This window comes from Vicugna pacos, chromosome 13, assembly GCF_048564905.1.
Source record: "Vicugna pacos chromosome 13, VicPac4, whole genome shotgun sequence".
Taxonomy (NCBI): domain Eukaryota; kingdom Metazoa; phylum Chordata; class Mammalia; order Artiodactyla; family Camelidae; genus Vicugna; species Vicugna pacos.
Genome location: NC_132999.1, coordinates 43,590,661 through 43,615,004, shown reverse-complemented (window position 1 = coordinate 43,615,004; position 24,344 = coordinate 43,590,661). Strand labels below are relative to the sequence as shown.

At 45.6% G+C, this 24,344-nt stretch overlaps 1 protein-coding gene across 1 annotated transcript in view; it reads right to left on the bottom strand.

The window, feature by feature from the left end:
• CSMD2 (CUB and Sushi multiple domains 2) overlaps positions 1-24,344 on the bottom strand; it is a 576,739-nt gene that overhangs the window by 465,981 nt on the left and 86,414 nt on the right. The window contains exon 3 of the mRNA XM_072974827.1: positions 9,049-9,161. Within this exon, the coding sequence (XP_072830928.1) occupies positions 9,049-9,161 (113 nt within the window). The remainder of the gene's footprint in view (positions 1-9,048; positions 9,162-24,344) is intronic.

The window sequence follows — 24,344 nt, the reverse complement described above, 5'->3', positions numbered from 1 at the left end:
TGGCGAGACAAGAGTGCGGTACATCTGAAGACCAGGCCAATGTGGCTGAAGGAGGAAAGGGGTGGAGGTGGGGTGGATGCCCAGGGCTTCCAGGTAAGGAGTTTGTGCTCCATTCGGGAAGTAATTAGATGGCTTTAAGTAAAAGCTCTCCAAGATCCTTGCACTCAGCCTCTAATGATTCTTTGTATCATGGGTGACTATGGACTCCTAGGGGAAGGCCGTGTAGCAAGGCTGCCATGGGCAGCTAGTCAGGCTCAGTGCTGCAAAAGGGTGTCCAGGCAATGGGGTGATGAGAACTAAAACCAAGCCTGCACTCCATCCACTAAGCTGCACACTCACAGGGCTGTGTCCCCTCAGGTTGGCCACTTGTGCTAATTTGCACAAAAGCCCTCTATGGGCTGGCAGAGATCCAGGTAGGAGAGGCAAGCACTGGTTAGTACTGCAGTGTCCCTACTGTGTGCCAAGCCCTGATGACACAAAAGAAGAAACAAAAAATAGGTGACATTCCTCACTCTTGGAGACCCACAACGCTTGACAAAGGTTTTGTCATAGGAAAGAATTTTTCTTTTCATTCCTCCAAAATACACCAGCCCCTATTCTAAGAGTTTCCTTTGACCGAGTGCCTTCTATGTGCCCAAAGTGGTGCTAGGTGCTTTCTGTGCCTTACCACTAATGCTCACACCCCCCTCGAAAGGCAGAGGTTACCCCATGTCCCATGGGAGGCAACTGAGCAGCTCAGTGCCTTGCCCAAGGTCACACACTGGGGACGTGGCACTTGATCTCCAGGCACCCAACCAGGCATGAGAGCAATTTTCTCCACGAGGCCGAGGACTTGGTGTTTCATGAACAGAGACTCTGAGCCAGGCACTTTCCAGGCATTCAGTCTTTGAGTCCTCATTACAAGCCATTGGGGTGGGCCTTACAGTTTTTTCTTTTGCAAAAAATCAGCTCAAGGAGGTTGGGAGAGGCCCAAGGTGTCATGGCTAGTCAGGGTTTACACCTACCTCTTCCTGAGCCCTGTTCCTCTGTTCTTACTCCTCTCCAACAATTTTAGGTCTCAGAGCTTCTCAAAGGTGATTCATTCATATTCCTCAAAGTCTACCTTGGGACCTGGCACAGAGCAGGTGTGCAGTACACATTCATCGAATGAATGAACAAACGGAGACGGAGAAGTAAAGTGGATGCACACCTCACCTGCAGGTAATCCAGCCACCTGTGGATGCTCTATTCCCCTCATCACTGTATCTTCTGACTCCCTGACCTGAGGAAGGTCAGAGCACTGGAATCTGGCATGATATATCATCTTCAAGCTATGTAAATATTCTTCCCCAAAGGGGTAAATATCACTACATATGATGAACTGTTTGTGGGATTACTGAGAACGTGAAATGAAATTAATCCTGATTCCCCACTTATTGAGAGGCGCTGCCCAATTTGTCTCAAATGTCACATCTGTGTGTCTTCATTTACTCCGTTTGTACTGATTAAAAGGCATGCTCTCCCACTCCCAAGGCAGAGCCCTCAGCAATGGAGCGGGTTCACTCAGGAAGGAGGCACGCATGGTCCCCTCCTGGGCAGAGGGAATGGCCATTCATCGCCTCCCCCTCAGAGGGGGCCCCCTGCCAGACGCGCTGTTCTGGCCCAGCTGGGCTGAGTGGTGAAAACTGCATATCCAAAGTCTATGTGTATACGGTCAAAGAGCGTCCATTAGCCCAATTTTGAGCTGTCTATGTCCCAGAATGGGGGAGCTCTTTCAGAACGAGGAAATTGTCTGAGAGGCCAGGACAGGGGAATCAGCAGGTCTAATTACAGGAGGGAATGAAACCAGGAAGGGTCCATTTATGGACCTCAATTTCCCTGTGTGCAAAGTGACATGATCACCTCAGCCCCGCTCCCTGCTCCAAAAGCCAGGAAAACACACTCTGTCCCGGACCCGCCTCTGTCTCCTGGCAGAACGACACACGGAGCTCCGTCTCCATCTGCCGGTCCCTCCAAGACGCGTGTGTCTGACCCCGTTTTACTAGGCTGTGGTATTTAGAAAGAGATGGCATTACTGACCTTGCAACTGGGAGCAAAAGCTCACCAAGAAGTGACACTAAATCGAGCTCTTCCTCCCCCCTGTTCTGTTCCCTTTGGGAGTGTAGATGGATAGGGGTAGAGGGGGCAAATTGTGACTGTGAAGATGAGGCTTGGCTGAAACATCAAGGACTGCACACAGTAGGCTCTCAAGACATAATAGCTCAGTAAATGAAAGAACTTCTACCATTCATTAACTTTATGTGTGATGTTAGCCTCACTGGGCTCAGCTTTTCAGGTGGACCAATGGTTCATGGGTAGACTTCAGGACATCTGAATTATATTTTAAAAAATACAGAAAAGTATTGTGTTTGTGTGAGATTGTGTGTGTGTGTGTGCGCGCGCGCATGTGTATGTGTGTGTCTGGAGACAGTCGCAGCTTTCAAGTCCATGACCCCAAAGTCTAGGGTCTGCTGAATGTGTCACTAGTGCCATTAGCTGTAAAGCCACCATCTCTGATACAAAGAAAAGAGACCATGAAAAGACTAAGTTCCTGGGATTGGCTTCCTAAGCTCCAGTCTTCCAGGTGACAGGGCCAGCAACCCCAACGGGCAGTGCTGGGGCTCATGGATACGGAGACTCCTCTGCTCCTCCCTCACAGAAGTCACGGTCTGTTTATAAGCCCAGACACACCATGAACAACTGGGTTGAGGATTTTATGCAAACTCAGGAGCCGAGGGGCTGGGGTAGGGCTGGGATTCTGACCTATGGAATTGACATCTCTTTTCTTTCAGCTCCAGAAATAATCCCAGGACAGGGAGGTCAGGATGAAGGTGACTTCATTAATTCGCTGACATTTATGGAGCACAGACAACTCGTCAGTCCCTGTGCTGAGTACATCGTGTGACTTGTGTGTTCTCTTCCTTAGTCTTCACAATTCTGTGGAGTATTATTCTTACCCTGATCTTACAGATGCTCAGAGAAATGAAGCAACTTGCCCAAGGTCACACAGTAAATGAGTGGCAGAGATGATATTTGATTCCAGATATGCTGCAACCCAGAACCTGAGGTCTTAATCATTGTACTATGCTGCCCCTCCCCTTATGGCCGCCAGGGAGTTTGCAAAAATACGTGTTCCTCATCCTTCTAGAATCTATGTGGAGATAATAAGTGAAATAGAACAGGTCTGATTTTTAAGGAAGGCTCTTATATATTTGAGAATGAGAACCCAAGATGGCACTTAGATTTAGCTAAACAAAAATACCTGTTTTTATTTTATTTTTAAATTAAAAAAAATTTAGTTACTTAGTTATTTGGGGGGGGTAGTAATTAGGTTTACTTCTTTTAATGGAGGCACTGGGGATTGAACCCAGGACCTCATGCATGCTAAGTGTGCACTCTACCGCTGAGCTACACCCTCACCACTAAGCACTTGTTTTTAGATTTAGCTGATTATATAGCTCTAACTGACCGAGACCCAGCCCTCAGACATGGGATCTCCTTCACGAAATGAAGTGTCAGACAGGCTGCTCAAGATCAATGCTGTTAAAATGCAAAAGGTGCAACGAGGGTTAGGCATTAAAGCCTGCAGAGACTGCGTCTAACTGACATTTCTGATCTGCTTATGACTCTTGTCTACCTGCTGATCAGCCTGGAAGAGGCAGAAACCATCCCATACGATGTGAGAGCTGTGCGTGGGGAAGGTGTGAAGCCTCGATACTGGAGGTGGGAGAAACGATGTCTAAATGGCAGCAAGACTAGAAACATTGGGGAGAGACAGGCTGTGGGGGAGAGGGGTGGAAATCGGGCAAGTCAGAGGCTTCCACACACTAGAAGACAGACACACAAGGACACACAGTGAGCACAGGAGAGTCGGAGACAGAAAGAGAGTCACTGAAGCCAAGACTGACACAGCTGAATTCTAGAAGGGTTTAAAAGTGAAATGTAAAAATAAAAAGCTAAAAGACTAAGATGAACATCTAAATGAATATTTAGCTGGTCTTGGCATGGAAAAGGTCTTTCTAATTATAATACCGACAGTTTATTATAAGAGAAAAATTAAAAATTTAAAAGTTAGTGACATAAAAATTAAAACTGCTGCACATCAAAAGGAAACTCAATGTATTAGTATCCTTATTATGCAAAACCACTCGCAAAAAAGATAGGGAAAAGTACTAACACCCCAAAAGAAAAGTAGGCAGAGACAGGGACAAGCAATTTACAAAATGATCTACAAAAGGCCAGTGATGACAGGTGCTCAACCTTCCCTATCGTCAGAGAGATGCAAATTATAACCACAAATGAGATTTCGTTTCACCCATTTTAATCGATGAAACTGACTTGAAATGCACAACGTAGGTAAAGAGAGGGGATGGGCCCGCTCCAGCCTGGTGGGCGGAGGTGTGCCTCAGCAGAATCTTTCTAAGGACACCATGGAATTATGTATTAAAACGTAAAATTGACCCACTCTTTGACCCAGCAATTGCACTTCCAAGAATTCACTCTAAGATAATCAGATGAGGGTTTAAGTTGTATGTATAAGGATGTTCTTCACTTAAGTGTCCACAGAAGATGACTGGTTAAACAATTGTGGTACAGGCAAACCACAATGGCTTCCTCTCTGATATTCATTAGGAAGAACAAAGCAGGGCTGCTTTTATTAACACAGAAAAATGTCAGCCTCGTTAACCAGACTACAGAACTACACAGATAGCATAACCCCAAGTGCACACAGATCTGCAGCTCGGTGCACGTGTTGTGGGGTGCAGAGAGTTGTCAAATGGACACTCCCTGGAATAGCAGGGGTGAGGCTAGGACCCCCTGGAGTGGGTGGGCAGTCCAAGCCAGGCAGAACAGGACAGGGGCAAATCTGTGTGTCAGGAGGAGGTAAGTGGGGTCAGGGTTCCTGGGGAATCAACATCAGAAATGGGGATGCAAGGAAAAATACAGGATACGCCATTCAGTTTGAATTTCAGATGAACAGTGGATAGCTTTTTAGTATAAGTCTATCCCGTGAAATATTTGGGATAGACTTATACTAACTTTTCTTCTGAAATTTTACAAACTTGAATGATTAAAATTCAAATTAACTGGGCATACTTTATTTTTTCTGGCAACCTTAGCTGAGAAGTTCTGGACACATCTTTTGTTGCCTCCCTGGATGACCCACACCAGCCTGGAGGGGCAGTGATGCCAAGACAGGCTCCATGAGGGTCCTCCCTACCACTGACTTAGCTCCAGTTCACCTGCCCATGAGTCACCTGTCTCTGCTTTACTCCAGGAGTCTGGCAGGGAGTGCAGTGCAGGAGAGCGGTATAGTCTTTCGAAACAGAAAAGCCAAGTGAAAATTCCTGGCCATTAAGTAGCCTTAAGCTGAGCACAAAATCCCTGAGTCACAGCTCGAGCACCTGTCAGGTGGAGATAGCAGCGTCCGTCCACGGGGCTGCTGTGGGGATTAAATGAGATGATGTATGTACTTAATACATACAGTCAGTACTTAATACAAGCTGGTCCCCCTTCCTCCTGTCCTCGGCCGCAGCCCACACTCTTGCCCCGGAGGATTACACACCTAGTATCTCCTGTCATCTTGGGCTTTGACGGTTGGCCTTTTTTGATCTTTCCCTTGAAGCAGCAGCAGCGATGCGCTGACACTCTTCACCTGACTTCACCTTGCTCCCAAATCCCCAGCAGCAGTTCAGCTCCTTATCTGCACTTCTCACTCTCCCTAGGAGGGCGGAGGAGGATCACACTGGCTTTGATAGCTGCCTTGTAGGGACGTCAGCCAAGGGGAGCTACCAAGAGCGGGGCCTCGATGCCATCCGGAAATGGGTCTGACGACATCCAGAGTCGTGATGGTGAGGAGGCCACCCTGACTCGGGGCAGCCCAGGCTAATGGGGCTGGGGGCCCTCTTGGAGCCTGTCTGTCCATCTGTTGGCTGTCCAGCGAGAGTGACTCAGGTGGGCTCTATCTACAGTGGAGGGAGCGGCTGACTTAATTCCCTGAGAGCCAAATCTTCACCAGGTTTTGACTACTGGATCTCCCCTGTCCCCAGTGAGACCCAGAGAGTTTAAAAGATCTGCCCACATTTACCCAGTTAGTCAGTTACAGGCCCAAGAAATGAGTATTTATCAGGAAATGCCTAAATATGGGATTATCCTGTGTCTTAAGTCCAGTGATAAAGAGGGCCCAGGCCCCCACTGTGGCCTCAATATTTTACGGGGTTAATCCCAGCAGAGGCTGCCCCTACTGGTCCCTCCCACCTTCCCTCTTGGCCTCCCCACTCTGATGTCCCAGAAGTCAGTGCAACTCACTCTTTTCTGGATGCACAAACTGCCCCATGGTCCAGTTCAGAGCCGGATCAGTGGACTTTGGTCATAGCCTCAGCCTTGGCTTCTCCACACCTGACTCCCTTGTTAGCCTCTGCTAACATCTGTGGGCCCCTCCGCCAGGCCGCATGAAGCCAGCAGCCGCCCAGACTGCGGAGCTGGCAGAAGCCCTGCCCAGGCGGCCACGTGGAGGCGTGCTCAGCTACAGCAGCCTGCTTGCACCTGTCCAGGACTTGCCTGGGCCTCGCCTGGAGCCTTTATCTTCTCAAGGCCAATGATTTGGAGACTTTCCACCATCATGTGGCTGAGGGAGGGCAGGTCCTTCCTTCTGCCCTGTTGGTCCTGAGCCAGGATACCAAGCATCGTCACTGCTGGGCTGCCTCCGCTGGGCCAAGCAGCTGGGAAGAGGAACCCACCGGGCTGCACTTTGTCCTAACATTCCGTAACCTTTGAATCCAGGACCCTTCATGGATCTGACGGAAGCCCTAGCCCAGCCCTGTCTAGGAGGATTTTCTGAAATGATAAAAATGTTCTCTGTGCTGCCCCATACGGTAGCCACAGGCCACACATCGAGGCTGGTGCAACTGAGAAACTGAATTCTAAATGGCGTGGAATTTTTATTAATTTTAATACAAATAGAGGCATGTGGTTAAAGGCTACTGTATCGGGTAGCACAGCTCTAGACCAGGAATCAACCCCCTTTTTTGGTAAAGGGCCAGATAATAATTATTTTCAGTTTTGCGGGCCATGTGGTCTCCGTGGCAATAACTTAGCTGAAGTTGCAGTGCGTACAGTTATAGGCAGTGTTGGCAAATGGGCTTGGCTGTGTTCTGATAAACTTTATTTACAAAAACAAGCCAGGAGCTGGATTTAGCCAAAGGGACTATAGTTTTTGATCCTGTTCTAGACCCTTCCAAGAGAAAAATACACATATCCTTATACACTGTGGATTCTGCATCTAATTTCAAGGGATTTGAAGACATTTGACACTCTACTGTAGACCTCTCCATGAATTCCAGGCTAAAGCCTCTGATTTTAAAAGGCTCTGTGAATGTAACTTCCGCTCTGCTCTGCGTGGTGGAGAAACACTTGGCATCGTTTCTCAGAGAGGAAAGTGTGGTCAGGGATCAAAAGAACACTTTTCTCCTAAAGCCTCATGAAAATTCTGGCCTCAGACAAATATCCACAAGGATTACTAAATGAGGACGCCACGACTCCCAGCCGGGTCCCCCTGGGTGTCAGCCCCTCCCAGGATCTCTGCAGTAGCCAGCTCTAGTGTCAATGACTCATTATCCGCACCAGCCCCAAACACAGCCAGCCTCCCCAAGGCCAAGAGACTGTGGGAGGAGCTCATGGCCAGAAAGACTCTTAAGAACCTTCCAGAGAGGACTCCCTCAGTCAGGAGGTTGTAGCTCAGGCTCGGAGAAAACTAGTCTGCGTTCTGGGCCAAAGGTTCAGGGTGAAGACATAACCTGGATGACCAAGATCACACACCTGATTTGGGGAGGAGATTATTATTTTGCCAAAATAAGCTGGGCTCTGTCAGGAGACTTCACTTTTAAAGACAGGCAGGTCTTTTCAGGAGTCCTCAGTTAAAGCAATCCGGAGTTGAGCCAGAAGCCCTCAGTTAAAGGCATGTGAAGCTTTCTCTGGAGCCTTCTCAGTATCTTCAGTTAAAACTAACTGAGACCTTCTCGGGAGCCCTCAAATACTCAGGTTAAAGCACCAAACTGTGTTCCCCACACCCCCACCAACAGGAGGTAGACTCTGCCCTCTTTGCGTGGTGTATTCCTAGCCAAGACAGAGGTGGTATCTATTTCTGTATTGCTACAGCTTCATTCAAGAAAGCGTCTTATTCTTTCAGTTCTTAGAGGCAAGAGGAAGAAAGCTTTCGAATAACTGGCATGCTTTACCAGGGTGTTATGTCATTACTGTTATTAATTATCATTAATAGTCTTAAAATATGCCTATTAATGATCTCAACACAAAATAGCAGTATGAGTCTTAGCCAAGAGCAGCACAATTACCTATTAATGAGATGTAAATTTCCTAGGGAAATGACAGAGATCTAGAAGTACCACCTTCTGAACTAACATAATAAAGTTAATAATAATAATAGTGTATAATCTGAAGATATTAGTGTTAATTTGAATGCTAACACCATATTTAAACAGGCTGAGAGAAGTGGAAATTATTTGCATAACTCAAACCAAGAAACCCTCATCTATGCTATTAAGGAAAAATGGATTGTTCTTCTCTGAATGATCTAAAACTGACTCTTTGCAGTCACTATATGGAGCAAAAAAAATTTCTGCCAGCTACTTATTTCATTTCTTTTACTTAGGGTTTAAATCTCTCTTATTTCCCGAAACCAAGCTGAGGTACCTGATAATACAATTAAGCCCGACAGGAAACAGAATTAAAGAAATAAAAACACAGCAATACCCAGTTACGAGGAAAGACAGAGATGTTACCAGGCCCCCGGGATAAAGGACCGCAGCTCAGCTCCAATTGCAACTCTCAGTTTCCTGGAAACGCGGCAGGGGCAATTCAAGTAACTGAGTCACTGGTTAGTAACCAGCTTTGTGGGACAGGTACAAGCTGAATCTGAAGATGTCCTTCCCTGCAGCCGGGAACAGCGCAGCCCAGCCTGCAGCTGCTACGACCTCACACATCAGGCTCCCGACGCGGGGCCGAGACACTTACCTTCGTAGCTGGCGTGAAAGCCCTGGGCACTGACCGCGTAGTCACTGATGAGGCGCAGAGAGAGGGTGGTGGCTGCGCTGACGATGGTGGCTGGCAGCTGAAAACCTGTGAGCCTGAAAGACAAGGAGGTGAGATTGAGGGAGGATGACCCCCTTCGGAACTGCACATCCTTAAGCATTTATTGAGCACCTACTGGATGCCCGATGCTGATCTTGGGAGGACGGTGAAAGAAGCTGAACGCCAGGCACATGCAAGGTGTTCAACGACAGTGATTCTCCGCAGAGGGGGTGGAAACCAGCAAGCCTGCCGTCACAGAAACATGGGGGCTACTGCCCCCAAGCCACGGGTTACCCCTGACCTGGAGGCCTGCCTCATTTATGTCTCTTCTCCTGCTCCAGTTTCTTTTCCTGACCCTTCCTTTTCTGGCTGAGGTCCTCTGAGGCACTGGGTAGACCCCGCCACAAATTTTCAACAACTAATCGCCAATAGACAATATTTATTCACATACAGAGGGAAATAGATCCAACTCAAGCAGCAGAATGTGGATGTGTCTTATCATAGACTTTATTCTTTAAAAGGAACAGGTCTGCTGCTCTTACAGAAATGATAAGTGCTTATTATTTTTAAAAGATGAAAGCAAAAAATAAAAACCCAGTACAATCTAGAAATAATCATTCTTGACAGTTGACATACAAAGAAATGGAAGGATCAGTAGTTCGGATCATATTCAATGAAATAATTTCATACAAATGGGATTGTATTGTACGTGCTTTTAAAATTAAAATGCTTAAATTTTTTTCTTGCAAGTTAAGTGGAAAAAAAAAGAAACAGAGGTGTAAAGAAAGGAATTGTTGAACCTGAAATAATGTTTTTTGCACAAGAGAGTCATTTTTAAAAGATTCTTCTAATGTGAAAAAGATACAATAATGAAGCTTTCACTGAATACTTGGGAACATATTTTAGGAAAGAAGTTGTCCATTGCTGGACATCCACACATGGTGGCCCCCATAGGTGATGTTATGGTGCACAAAGGTGGGGGGTGGCCAGCCTCCTGTCCACCTTTCTCCTTTCTCCTCTACCTGAGGCTCATTTGCCTATTCCCACCCCAGCAGAGGTCTGGGAGGGAATTCAAGGTGTACCTTTACCTCCATTTAAAAAATTTTTTTCTTTTTTTAAATTATTTTTTCGGGGGGTGAGCTAATTAGGTTTATCTTATTATTTTTTTTTTTTTAGAGGAGGCACTGGGGACTGAACCCAGGACCTCATGCATGCTAAGCATGCACTCTACCACCTGAGCTATACCCTCCCCTTCTTTATCTCCATTTTAAAGTAGCCTGGGTATCTGTGTAGCTCCTGGATTCATCTCCATACCTCCCATGGCTATATAATATCTGAGTGCCCAGATCTCCCCTGGAGGGCACGAGTATTGGGTTCAAACAAATTAAATCAGATATTTGCTAACCCCACTATAAAAAGCCCTGTGCTCAGTGAAGCCCTGGCCATTCCCACCATCCTAATCATATAGGACTCATGTTAACTTAGAATAAATTCAAGGAAAAGAGAAGGCAAAGTAATCAAACTGTAAAACGAGTGACCAAGTAAGTTTCAAGGTCATCTTCTCTTCAGGTATAAAAACACCCAGCAAAGGAGCCCCCCACCAGCCCATCTTCCTGGCCCCTCCTTCCCTGTCTTTCTGTCTCCATCTCCCTCATTTTCTCACATGGACCAAACATTTATAGGTAAAATAACAAAACCATACATGTTAGAAGAAGACAAACTATTTTCTAATCATCTTATGCTGGAGAAGGTGTTTCTAAGCATGACATGTTCAGACAATTCCTTTGGCTTCTACCTGCCCAGCATTCTTTCAGAGAATGGTCATTGCAAGGGGTTCTGACAGGTACCCCACCTGCTCACTAGCCAGAGCACTGGGCACATGAGCAATCATGACACGTATCTCATCTTTATGGACTGGTTCAAGGCATGGAGAAGAGGGAGGAGGATACATAACCCAAGCAGAGTCATTCTGAGTCCTTCCATGGGAATGTAATATACAGACTTCAAGAGTCTTTTATTGTTAGATTCTAAATCATTAGATCGTAAGCTCGGGACTGCCAGCAGTCTTTTTTTACCATTTCACAGAGACTATCTGCTTTAGAGAAAATGATATCTCTTGTAGATCAAGACAAAGCTGAACAGTGAAAAGAGAAGAGAGATGGAGTCCTGATGAAATATCGTGAAGATTCTTAATCCAGCCGTGCAGAAAGATCTGCCTCTGCAGAGCCAGTTACATGAGCCAACCTTCCTTCTTTCCTTCCTTCCTTCCTCCTTTTCTCTCTTCTTTTTCCTTTCTTCTTTTCTTATTTCTTTTCATTCAGTCTAGTTTGATTGGGGTTCTGTCTCTTGAAATTGATGAAGTATTGATGAATACAGCATAAAACCCCAGAAAGTCTTAAAGGAAAATATTGAACGATTCAATTACATGAAAATTTAGAGCATGGATGTGGAGGAAAAGCAACTATCAAAAAGATATAGAGAAAAGTGCAAACTGGGAAGATTATGTAAATATATATGAGCTGAAGAGGTTTAATATTCATAATCTATAAAGAACACTTATAAATCAATATGAAAAAAGATAAACAAGGAAGGACGAAAAGAGCAAAGGATACAAAGACAGAAAGACACTCTACCTAATAACAAAAATACGAAAAATATGAAAACTCAATACACAAGGCTCATTTTTCACCTATCAGATTGGCAAATATCCAGAGCTGGCAAGGGTTAAGGAAAACAGTTATCAAAATGATAATAAAGAAATACCACAGATTACACACATACATTTGTGTGTGTAAATTAGATGAAATGGACCTGTTCCTTGAAAAGCACAAACTACCATAACTTTCCCAATATGAAATAGATCATTTGAACAGCCCTATAGCTATTAAGGAAATTGAATTAGTAATTTAAAAACTCCCCAAAAAGAAATAACCAGGCCCAGAAGGTTTCAATAGAGAATTCTTACAAAATGTATAAAGAATTTACAGCAATTCTATACAACCTCTTCCAGAAAATAGAGGAAGAAGGGTCAGTAACAAACACATTTTATCATGCGAGTATTACCCACACCCAAACCAAAGACAGTACAAATAAAGAAAACTAAAGACCAATATCCCACAGAATGTAAACACAAAATGCCTTAACAAAATATTAGCAAAGAGAATTCAGCAACACATGAAAATAATTATACACCATAACTAAGTGGGGTTTATTCCAAGCATGCAAGACTGGTTCAATATTTGAAAATCAGTCAATAGCCACCATATTAACAGGCCAAAAGTAGAAAAACCATATGATTGTATCAACTGATGCAGAAAAAGCACTGGACAGAATTCAACAACCATTCCTGATTAAAAAAAAAAAAGCTTTCGTAAAACTAACAGAAGGAAACTCCCTGACTTGATAAAGAGCATCTACAAAAATTCTACAGCTAACATCACACTTGAGGGCGAAAGACTGACTGAGATCAAGGCAAGGATCTAACAGTCCAATTGGAAAATCGGCAAAAGATACGAAGAGACATTGCACTAAAGGGGATATCCAGGTGGCAAATAAGCACATGAACACCATTCACCATTAGGGAAATGCAAATTAAGACCATGATGAAAGATTGCTATGTATCATTAGAACAGGTAAAAATAAAAAATAGTGACGATACCAAAGGCTAGTGACAATGCAGAGCGGCTGGGTCTCTCATAATTTGCTGGTAGAATGGAAAATGGTACAGACACCCTGGAAAACAGGCAGTTCCAAAAATATCACACATACACTAATCTCATAACTCAGCAATCACACTCCTAGGCATTTATCCCAGAGAAATGAAAACTGATGTCCACACAAAAACCTGCACGTGATTGTTTGGGGCAGCTTTGTTTGCTTGTTTGTTTGTTTTTGTAATAGCCCCAAAGTGGAAACAACCAAAATGTCCTATATCAGGGGAATAATTAAACCGACTGCAGTACATCCATGCCACGGAATACTACTGAGCAATAAAAACGAATGGTCTTCTATGTATAACAACTGGGAGGGATCTCTAGGGAATTAGGCAGAGAGGGAAAAAAAGCTTATCTCAAGGGATGACATACCAGATGCTTCCATTTATAGAACATTCTGGGAATGACAACATTCAAGAGACGGGAAACAGATTAGTGGTTGTCCAGGGTTAGGGATGGGGACGGGAAGGGGAGCAGGGTGACTATAAAAGGGTAGCACGAGGGAGATCTTAGTGGTGATGGAACAGCTCTGCATCTTGATTGTACTGGCGGTGACATGAATCCACACATGATAAAAATGAATCATGCAGACACATTGTGCCAATGTGTTTCCCGGCTTTGACACTGTACTGTAGTTATGTGAGAGGTACCCATTGGGTATTGGGTACATGGAACATCTCTGTACTATCTTTGCAAATTCCTGTGAATCTCTTAATTGTTTCAAAATTAAAAGTTTTTACAAATCATATATGTGGCTCACATTATATTTTTACTGGACAACACCTCGGTCTTCCATTAGATCTGACCTAAACTCAGTCTACTTAGATCGAGCCTTGGTCCTTGGTGGGCCCCTCCCTTCAGCTGCCTCCTGTTCATTCCAATCCCTACATTACTCCCTCAGAAACACACACACCTGCATCCCTGGCTGGATCTTTGCTGGAAATGGGCTCACCTCCAGGACCATAACCCTGGCCTCCAGATCACCACTCTTTGTGCGCTGGCTTCCCATCGACTTGCCCGCGTACCAGACATCCTTCTCCAGACCCAGATAGTCATGTGTGCAGATGCCAGACTGCCAACCCCAATGGATCCCGGTATCAAAATACTAAGTTATCCCCAAAGGGGCCAGACCTCTATTTGGATCTGATCTTCGGGCTCCATCCCAGCTGGCCCTCATTTGTCTCTACCTCCAAGTGGGCCCAGTTCACAGCAGCTTCGACTTGCCCCTCACCCACGTGCACCAGAATTACGTCCCAGATGCCCTTCCCAGATTCTCAGTCCAAGAAGAGGCTTTCCTTCAACAACACACAGCTTCATGGAGGAAACTCACATCTCACCAAAGCTTCTCCCATGAAGTCACCTCTGGGAATGGCATTCTGCCCATTGAGTAGAACTTGTTGACTGGATTCCCCTAGCTAATCCCACGATATCTTTGAGGTTCCATTAAAGCTTCCCAGACCCGAGTTTCCTGGTACTATATTGACACAAGCTGTGAACAGCTAATGTACACTGTCAACAAACAATTACAGTTTTATCACTTGCAATATATGGAATTGCAGCTTACTAGGCATTTTCTCTAATCAGATATTTACCACTGCTCTGCTATTTCCCAGGCTTGGTAGCTAAAATCTAGCATGGAGGAGGGGGCGGGAAAGCTTGCGTCTCCCCATCTGGATGCTTGACTCATCATTCCTCTGCCCCACTGCCAGCTCTTCCCTCACCCACTCCTTATCACAGAATCGATTTTAGACAAGCCGATGAGCCCACAAGTCAGAAGGAGTTATCATGTTGCATGTCGGAATAAGCAAATAAAATTTTCAGACTTTCCCATCTTTTACCTGACAAGTCTAAATGCTATATTGAAAGGAGCGAGGCACCCTTCAATAACGCAATCCAGACGTATTAGAGAAATGGGGTGAAAGGAAGGCAAGAAAGGCCAGAGATGCCTATTACTGTTGGTTATCTCCCTGTTGACTCTGACACGTGCAGAGAGCAGCTTGTGCCAACAGGTGGCACGGCCACAGATGTAAGCTAATACTCTTCTTTCACTTTATCAAGGCTTCTTGTCTCTGCCACTTCCTCAAGAGCCTTCTCTTCGCTTTTGCCTCCCTGCCCAGAGTAACCAAGAGTCTTGGAAACTGGTGATGCCCATGACCCCAAACTTCGCTGTCCCAGTTCAGAATCCATCAATGGCTTCCGACTATCCTTAGAATTAAGGTCAAAACCCCTAAGGATGCCCATCAAACCTGCATGATCGGCTCCTGTCAGATTCTCTCCCCTACACCCTGCCTGGCACCAACCCCCCCAGGCTTCTTTGGTCAAGGGCGGGGCAGTGGTCAACCCAAGTGCAGGCGATAATGGGTGCATTTCCTGTGCAGAACTTGAAGACCATAATAAAAGAGACTTGGAATTTCCACTTCTTATTATCACAGGAGTCCGCACTCCAAACAGTGTCAGTGATAAAATACTCTTTCCCGCCTCTCTCCCCGCCCACCGCCTTGGTACACAGCTGGCTTCAGTTCCTTCAATGTGCCAACCCTCCCCTCCTCCATCTTCAGGATCTTTGCACACGCTATTTCCTTTTTAGCACACTGTCTCACATCCCCTCCACCTGCTTGTCTGGTTAACCCCTTCTCATTATTCAAATCTCACTGCAAATATTTCAACACTATTTTCAGAAAGATACGTTCCTGACCTCCCAGACTAGTCTATTTTGCATTCTCGAGGGTCCCTGCGTAAGTCACTGGTACCCTTCACGTATCTCCAGCTTTTCTTCCAGACTCATGGTGGCATAGCCCCTCCCGACCCTTGCTGAGGACAGCCTGGCCATGGCATTGGCTTTGCCAAGGATGTGCGGGTAGCAGCCAAGTGTGCTGTTTCAGGGAAGGAGTCTCAAGAAGACTATACTCCTTTTGCTGAATTCCCCTTCCCTTTTCCCTGCTGCAGTGATACTGGGTCTCTGTCAACCGGGGTCTCTGGGTGACCCCTCTAAGCAGACAGCCCCTGCAAGTCATTTTTGAACATGCAGTATGGCAAGAAATAAGCTTTTCGTGAGCTAACTAATATTACTGTTAATAAGTGACAAAATTCAGGGAATTTTGACAAACACATCACATCTGTGTATAACTACTGCCCCAGAGAAGACAGAGAACGTTACCATCACCCCAAAAAGCTCCCCCGAGGTCCTTTCTCAGTCTGTCGCCTAACGCACCAGGGCAATTGCTCGTCTGATTTCTATCATTTGAGATTCATTTTGCCTGTTGCAGCTGGTGCTCCAGGCCTCAAGTGAAACCAGAGATCTAGTCAGCTCCAGGGGCATGATGACTGGGAGGGACAGAGATAGATTGTCCCTTGGGTCATGTGGCTCAAAGCTTTGCCCTTGCAGTAATTGGCCTGCCTTTATCTCTGCCTCTGCTCACATCTCTCTTCCCCTTGCTCTCTCCCCTGCACCCATACTGGCCTCTACCTTTCTCTTGAATGTTCCATGTTTCTTCCTACCCCAGGGCCTTTGCATATGCTGCCCCCCACCCCCCGCCGGAGCTGCATGCACTGCTCTTCTGCTTAGCCACTGAAGCCATCACCACCTCACCCACCCATCTTCCACTAGATTCTTGGATCTCAGTTTGAATGTTACTTCCTCTGGGAAAGAATTTGGGGATCCCTGAGAAGGATCCTCAGAGGAAACATCCTCTGAGAAGAGAGTACTTCTCTTTTGCAATATTCATTCAAATCATAATGAATTGATTTTCTTATTGAATTACTTGTGATGTAGCTGTCTTTCCTTCTCGATGGTAAGTCCCTCAAAGGTAAGGACTACCTTTAATTTCTTCTTTGTATCACTAGCATATATAAGATGGACTATTGTTAATGGACCCTGAATATATCCCCCCAAATTGGTACGTTGAAATCCAACACCCCCAGGGAATGTGATGGTATTAGGAAGTGGGGCCTCTGGAAAGTAATTAGGAATCAATGAGGCTGCGAGGGTGGAGCCCTCTTCAATGGGATGACTGCCCTTACAAGAGTCTCGGGAAAGCTTGCTTCCTCTCTCTGCTCTCCACCATGTGAGGATACAAGGAGAAGGTGGCAGTCTGCAACCTGGAACATGGTTCTTACCAGATCCTCACCATCCTGGCACCCGAAATCTTAACCTTTCAACCCCCAGAACGATGGGAAATAAATCTCTGTTGTTTATATAAGAAACCCAGACTATGGAATTTTTGTTATAGCAACCTGAGCTGATTAAGACAAATATATATAGAATGAATTAATATTCAGCTACTAGAAAATGGACAGAAAAGGCTTGACTGTTGTCCTTTGAAATGCCAGTTTACAGGGCTGGCCCTTGGCTGGCACCTGGAACATGGATTTCAGGAGGATCCCCACAATTCCCAGGACTGATAGGAGTGTCCTAAACTACTGGTACAAACACTGTGGTTTATACTGACCACCTGTCTCCCTCTGGGAGTCTGGAACTTTGGTACCTGCCAGGCAAAGGGTGCCTATACAATCTGTCCCCAGTTAAACCTCTGGGCACTGAGTCTCCAGTGAGCTTCCCCAGGGGGTGACAATTCACACGTGCGGTCACAGTTCATTGCTGGGGGGAGTAAGCATGTTTCACGTGACTCCACTGGGAGAGGACTCTTGGAAGCCTGTGCCTGGTTTCTGTCCCCAGACTTCACCCCATGCATGGTTTTCCTTTGCTGTTTTGCTCCGTACCCTTTCACTGTAACCAGGAGAGCAAATATGCTGAATCCTGTGAGTCCCCCTAGCCCATCATTATAAGAGTGATCTTGGAGCCCCCAACACAGGGGTGACAAATGAAGACAATCAGATTCTTCTGGAAAGTACAAATACTAGCTTATACTCCAAAGGATATCCTAGGGTGTTCAGTGGTTAAAGAGAAATGGGAAATGCTGGGTTCAACAAAGTTAAGCAAAGATTTTTCACAAACAAAACAAATAAAAAATAAAGTACTTGTGGAGGTTTTTAATAAGCTAATAGTAAACTTCCCAGGCAGGAATGGATTATGTAACAATTCCCCAACATAGCTGATCATAAACCCTTTTATCCTTATATGGACTGGGGTTCTGTGGAACCTTCTCTAGGAAATGATATGCTCAGAGTAGGCAGGTCACAGAACTTGAGCTGATTGCTCCATTGGGCCAGGAGGCTGCTGGGGATCCCAGTCTCAGAAGCCCTGAAACCAACCCAGAGGGACACCAAAAAGCTGAAGACATGGTTCCTGTGCTGCCCCAAGACCTGGAGCTCCTCACAAGAAATTCCCATTTCTAAAGGTGACCCGTGCATGTCTTCCTGGCAATCTTAAAGACCCCAACAAATATAGAACTACCCAGGCATAAACAGTAATACAACAAATTGGGCCTTTATTGAGTGGCTCTTATTTAAGGCTCTTAGCACATCAGAGATATATACATATAAAAAAAAAAAAGACATGTCAACTGACCTTGGGAATAAAAGAGTAAATGTAAGCAGCATTTGTCACACTGACAGGCTTGGCAAATAGTGTTTTGATTTGCCAGCAGTCCCACTCCAGACAGGAGCTACTAGTTAGATACATAAACCATTAAGCTAAAAACAGAACTGTCATTACAGGTATCATCTAGTAATTTTCAGGTAATTGATGGACATTAGTCATAATCACACACAATACACAGACACACATACACACCCCTACAGACGCATGTTCTCTCTAGTAATTCCCATTTGCATTTCATCAAGAGCTGCTAAAACCGGGAAACCTGGGAAACTTGGCCTTTCTGGGCTTTTAAGTCTATATATCATAAATGCTTTTTCCCCCCAGGGCATCCTATGGACTGGGGTTCCCTGAAACACTCTCTGGGAAATGAAATGCCCAGAGTGGGCAGGTCTCAGAAATCACGTTGCTGCTATGTTGGTTATAAGAGCACTGACACTGACACCCTTGGTCTCGGAAGGCCTGAGACCCACAATAACCAAAAATATGCAGAGATGGTTCTTCTGCTGCCCCAGGATCTGGGGATCCTTGTAACAAACCCCCATTTCTGAGAGTGACCTGGCATTAGCCAGACAGCTGCTGAAAAACCCCAGCTTAAGTCCAAAGGATCTTCTTGCAAATGTCCCAGTCTACTCAGAAAACATGGCTGGAATTACACAGCTCTGCTTTCAGCTGCACGTGCCCATGTATTTTTTGGAGGCCAGGAGACCTGTCCTACGTATGGGTGGGTGGGAGCAATGCCAGGCCCCCAAATACCCACGTACCCTTTCTAGAGTCATAGCAGGCCCACCTGCTGAGGTCTAAAAATAGGGGAGCAGCACTGTACGCTCCAAATGCAAATCCTCTAGGCACACTTTGTCAACACCCAGGAGTACTTCCCGTGGAACTGCAGCTTCTGGCTCTGCAGCAGGGAGTTCTAGGTATTCTTATTCTCTGCTCTCTCTCCACAGTCCCCCAAACCCAGACCACGGAATACTATGCAGTGTTCTGTTAACAGGTTTGCCTGAGAACACGCGCCAATGATCTGGGGAAACGCTGCACGCAAAGTAGCACCATAGTTCCCAAACCGTGTGCCATGGTAACCTAGAGGGGGTGCCTGCAGGGGTATTTTAAGAGCGTCGAGGGAGATTTTACATTTTCAGGGGAAGCTGTGATCGTCCATATTTGCTGGACACACAAAGTGTTAGCTCAAGGTAGCTAAGTTTCAATGTGAAGCTACATTCCATTAAATGACATCATATCTTTGTAGACCTGAGTGTTTGGTGGTTGGTGTCATATAAAGTAGGTGCCTTGTGACAATCAGTAATGAAATAATGAATAAGATATGAGGGTAGGAGTGTCCAATCTGATTCCAAGGTTTGAAAAGCTGTGTAGAGCCCAACAAGTACACACATTCCATTAGTAAGTATCTGTGGTTATTTAAGGATGAAATAAAAAGTGAGTTTTTTTCTTTCAACTTACATTCACTATTGTTTCAAAGAGCTACAAAATTGTTCAGATATATACACTTATTCAGCTAGTCGGATCCTACTACGTAATAAATGAAGCTGATTAGGTATTTTTTTTATCCATGGAGAACTATGGAAAAATTACTAAAGCACTTAGCACCTTAAACTAAGAAGTGTTGGGAACCTGCGCATTACTGCATTAAAGGCTCTGAGAAGTCCTGCAGCAAGAAAAATAGCATTGGAGCCAGTTTTCCCCCCACTTCTCAGTTCAGCACACCCACAAACAGCCTCCTTTATGATGTCAGCTTGGGAAATCTAAGTGGATGGTACCCGGGATTTGCTCTATGATCTTATAGGTTCAAAAAAGAGACCAGAGTCTGATTATTCCCACTATTAACATTTAAAAATGATTTCTCCTCAATCATTCATTCAACAAATACTAGCCATGTGCCCTATTACTTATTATGTACTATGCTTCAGTATGAGGATAGAAATTTATAAGACAGGGCCCTGGCCCTCAAGGAGTTCACCTCAGAAGGCAGCATTCACATTAATTTATCTAGAAATTCAGCCACTTCTCATCACCTTCATTACTGCCATCCTGGTCTAGGGCATCTCCATCTCTTATCCTGGGTATTGCAATAACCTCTTCATTGGTCTCCCTACTTCTCCTTTATCCTTCTACAAACCATTCTCAACACAGCAGCTAGCATGATTATTTTGAGTCAGACTGCATCACTTATATGCTTAGAACCCTTCTAAAGGTGTCCCAGTTGATATCACAACAACTCTAAAGGCCCTGGGCAATCCTCTGACAACACTGCCCACTCCCACTCCGTTATCTCTATCTATCACCAATGCATCTCCCCCTGCTCACTCCCTCCAGTTGCGATGAACACACCTGGCAAGTTTCTGCCTCAGGGCCTTTGCACTTGCTGTTCTTACAGCCTTCCCCAGCTACCCCATCTCTTCCCAGACATGTCCATGGCTGGTTCCCTCCTCTTCTTCAGGTTTTTGCTCACATATCACTTTCACACTGAGGGTTTAAATGAACACTCCATTTAAAATTGCCACCCTCCCCACCACCAATTCATGGCTTCTGATCTCTGACCCACATTTCCTCCTTAACACTTATCACCATCTGACATACTATGTATTTGATTAATCCTTATTTATTAAGTCTACCTTTACGTGCTAGCATGTAAATTCCACGAGGGCAGGGATTTTTATCTATTTGACTCTCCGGTTTACAGCCAGCATTCGAGAACAGTACCAGGTACACAGCAGGCGTTCATAGCCAATTTTATTATTGTTGAAGACACAGTGATTATGCAGTGATAGAGATGTGTCCAGGGATTGTGACATCACCAGCCTGAGCTGATCGGAAAAGATCAATTATTAGCCGATCATCCAAAGGGCGTGGAGGGTAGTGGGAGGATGGGGGGGGTCATTTCAAGCAAAGGGGATGGCACGAGTGGAGGAAAGACAGAACTCAACTTTACATGTAACTTATGAAATTGTTCTCCAACCAAAGACAGAAGAACAAATGGAGACAACCAGCTGTTCATCTTTCACATGTTTGCCATGAGACTGCTTAATTACCAGTCTCCCCAAGAGGGGATTTTTCTGGAGGCTGCTCTGCATTCCAGCAGGTGCAGACTTATTTGCTTCCACAGGATCCTGGAAGCCACTGACCCAGCTCAGTCTTCCACGACAGAGGCTGAGGCATCCATCACAGTGGGTCAAGAGGGGTTGCTCGGATGGAAATGTGAAAGGGGGCTTTGAGGAAGAGGGGCCATCACATTCCAGAGGCTGCCTCTGCATCCACCCCCACCCCCCCATATCGGGCCAGTGACATCCCCTGTTTGGGAAGGGTAGCCGTCCTCTTTCGGTCAAGGCTGACTTTAAAGTCTGAATCAACTCAAGAGGGTCCATGGAGCAGCTGGGACCTCCCTAGGGTATCAGATGGGGCCACCCTAGCGTTGGCAATACCTGGAAGACCTTTGCATTTTCTGCTCCTCATGTACCAGGGAGACCAACATAATAACCGTTGTCCCAATAGGAGTGAGTGGTCAGCAGCATCTCTCTCTGGAGAGTCTCCATCCTGAGGACTTGTGCCCGCTTAGCCTCTGCAGAAGCCGCCCTGTGAAGGGAGCAGGTGGGGCCTCTGTGAGCTCTTGGAGGGGGGAGGGCTCAAGATGCTGAAAATATCTGCAGGAGGGTGGGGAGGCTGTAACTGAAAGAGTGGGGTGGCCCCCCCGACCTGCTCCTGCACCCCCATGCCCTCCCTTTCGGCTACCAAAACCTGTTCTGAGGAGCCAGGTGTCCATATTAGAGACAGAACTTACAGTGTACAGCCCCTGTGCCCAGCTGAATGACAACTACCATTGTCACCAGCTGCTGCATACCCACCTCCAGTAGATACTGGATGTGAAGCCAAGGCACTCAGGCCCTATCCTTGTGACCTGGCCAGTAACGCCTTTGGACTTGGATGGAGGGCAGGGCCAGGACAAGGACACCCAGAGTACTGGATATCGTGTCCACTGTTTTCCCAGGTGACCAGTGATGGTAACAGTGAACAGCAGAGGGTCAATCTGAATCATCATATTGAAACAAGAAAGATGCATGCTTGGCATTAAAGAACCCTTCCCTGTGCCCTCACCTGGGGACTTGGGAGAAAGAAGCCACAGGGGCAGTGAGACAATTTGGTCACCTGGGATTCTTTTGCAGGGGCTTTGGGGAATCTCTCAGGCTCTATCTCCCAGGGTCTGCATGATTCTCTAAGTCCCTGTGGCTTCCAGGCCCCCATGGTGCACAACTCCAATGGGCAGTATTCACACCGTAGTCCATGGCACTGGATTCGGAACTGTAGCCTTATCTCTGATTCCTGTCTCTTTGCCTGGAGCCTCAGACTTAGTCAACTGTCAGCTTGAATTTGGAACTGGGTTTCATCCCCTGGGTGTCATCTTTTTATATCTTTGGTGCCAAACTTTGCAAAGCAGAGACTATCCAGAGCAATCCCTTAATCCCCAAGATCCTGCCCAAGTCTACGGAGAGTGAGAGGACATAAAGGAAGACATGGAAGCCTGGAGACAGCGCCAGGATTTAAGGGACGGCTGTGTGAAAGTGATGGAGGTACCATGTCTATGGAGGGGTTCCCACTGGTCACACCTCCCATCTAATCACACCTTGTCATCATCCTCCATCAGTCACTTGCTCTATTTCCTCATGACCCTGAATGGCTTCTTGATAAGTATTTCTTTGTGAATTGCCTATCCCCCTCTGCTTGAATGTAAGCTCCATGCAGAGCAAGGACGTGGTCCATCTTGGTTACCTTTGTGTGTTCAGGGCCCAGCACGGTTCCTAGCACACAGGAGATACTCAAGAAACATGTGTGAAATGGAATGAACGGGTGAGGAGTTGGTGGTGTCAGAGAAGTTAGTAAAAGAAAATGTTTTAAGAAGAACAAGGTCAATGGCAGTAGACACCATTGAGGGGTCTGGTGATGGAGGGTCAGAGGGTTGATGGATGTGGCAATTAGGACAGTAGTGACTTTTCCCAGAGCTGTATGGTGGAGCAATCAGACTGAAACTCAGCTACAGTGGGGAAACCATTAGCATGAAGACAGGAAGTAGAGACACTGAGTCTACATGGCTTTCTCAAAAAGTGGCGTTGAAAGGAAGAGGGTCAATCAGAAGCTGCTTTTAAACAAAAGCCTTGTTTGCCCCTAATCAGAAAATGCTCATTTCTACCTCCCTCTCCTGCCCATCTCTTCCTGTGGCTCCTCTCAGGGCACATACCATTAATCATCTCTCATTACTTCATTGTTTAATAGAATAAGCAAGTTCATGGACGTTTGTTTCAGTCTAATATTCGTTCTCTTGGCAGGATAATAATTGATACCTTAAGTGACCTCATTAATCAGCAGGGACAATTAGAATGATGTAAGTGGAGGATAATTTGCTGTGTCGCCTGTCTAGGAAAGAGTGAAAGGTCCCCACTATCTCTAGGTCAGAATGGGACACTTCCATGGGTGACTGCATCTTCATTAATCCACCTTCTTGAGTCCTTTTGAGCAAAGTGGAGACAAGAAATCTCCAAGGAAGGTTAAAATTTAATGGCACATGCAGGGTCACAATGGGTCCCTTTTCATCGCTGGGCTCTGCCACCCTTGAAGCCCTCTTCCTGTCTTTCTTCCTTGGGGAAAATATGTCTGCATTGCTCTATAGATTTCTGAAAAGGCCAATGAAAATACAGCTTTAGTAGATGTACTTCAAAAAATGTGGCAAGAAACCATGCCATTTTCAATCTACAGATTTAATGCAATCCCTATCAAATTACCCAGGACATATTTCACAGAACTAGAACAAATCATAATAAAATTTATATGGAACCATCAAAGACCTAGAATTGCCAAAGCATTACTGAAGAGAAAGAGGCTGGACGAGTAACTCTCCCAGACTTCAGACAATACTATAGAGCTACAGTCATCAAGACAGCATGGTATTGGTACAAAAACAGACATATAGACCAATGGAACAGAATAGAGAGCCCAGAAATGAACCCACAAACTTTTGGTCA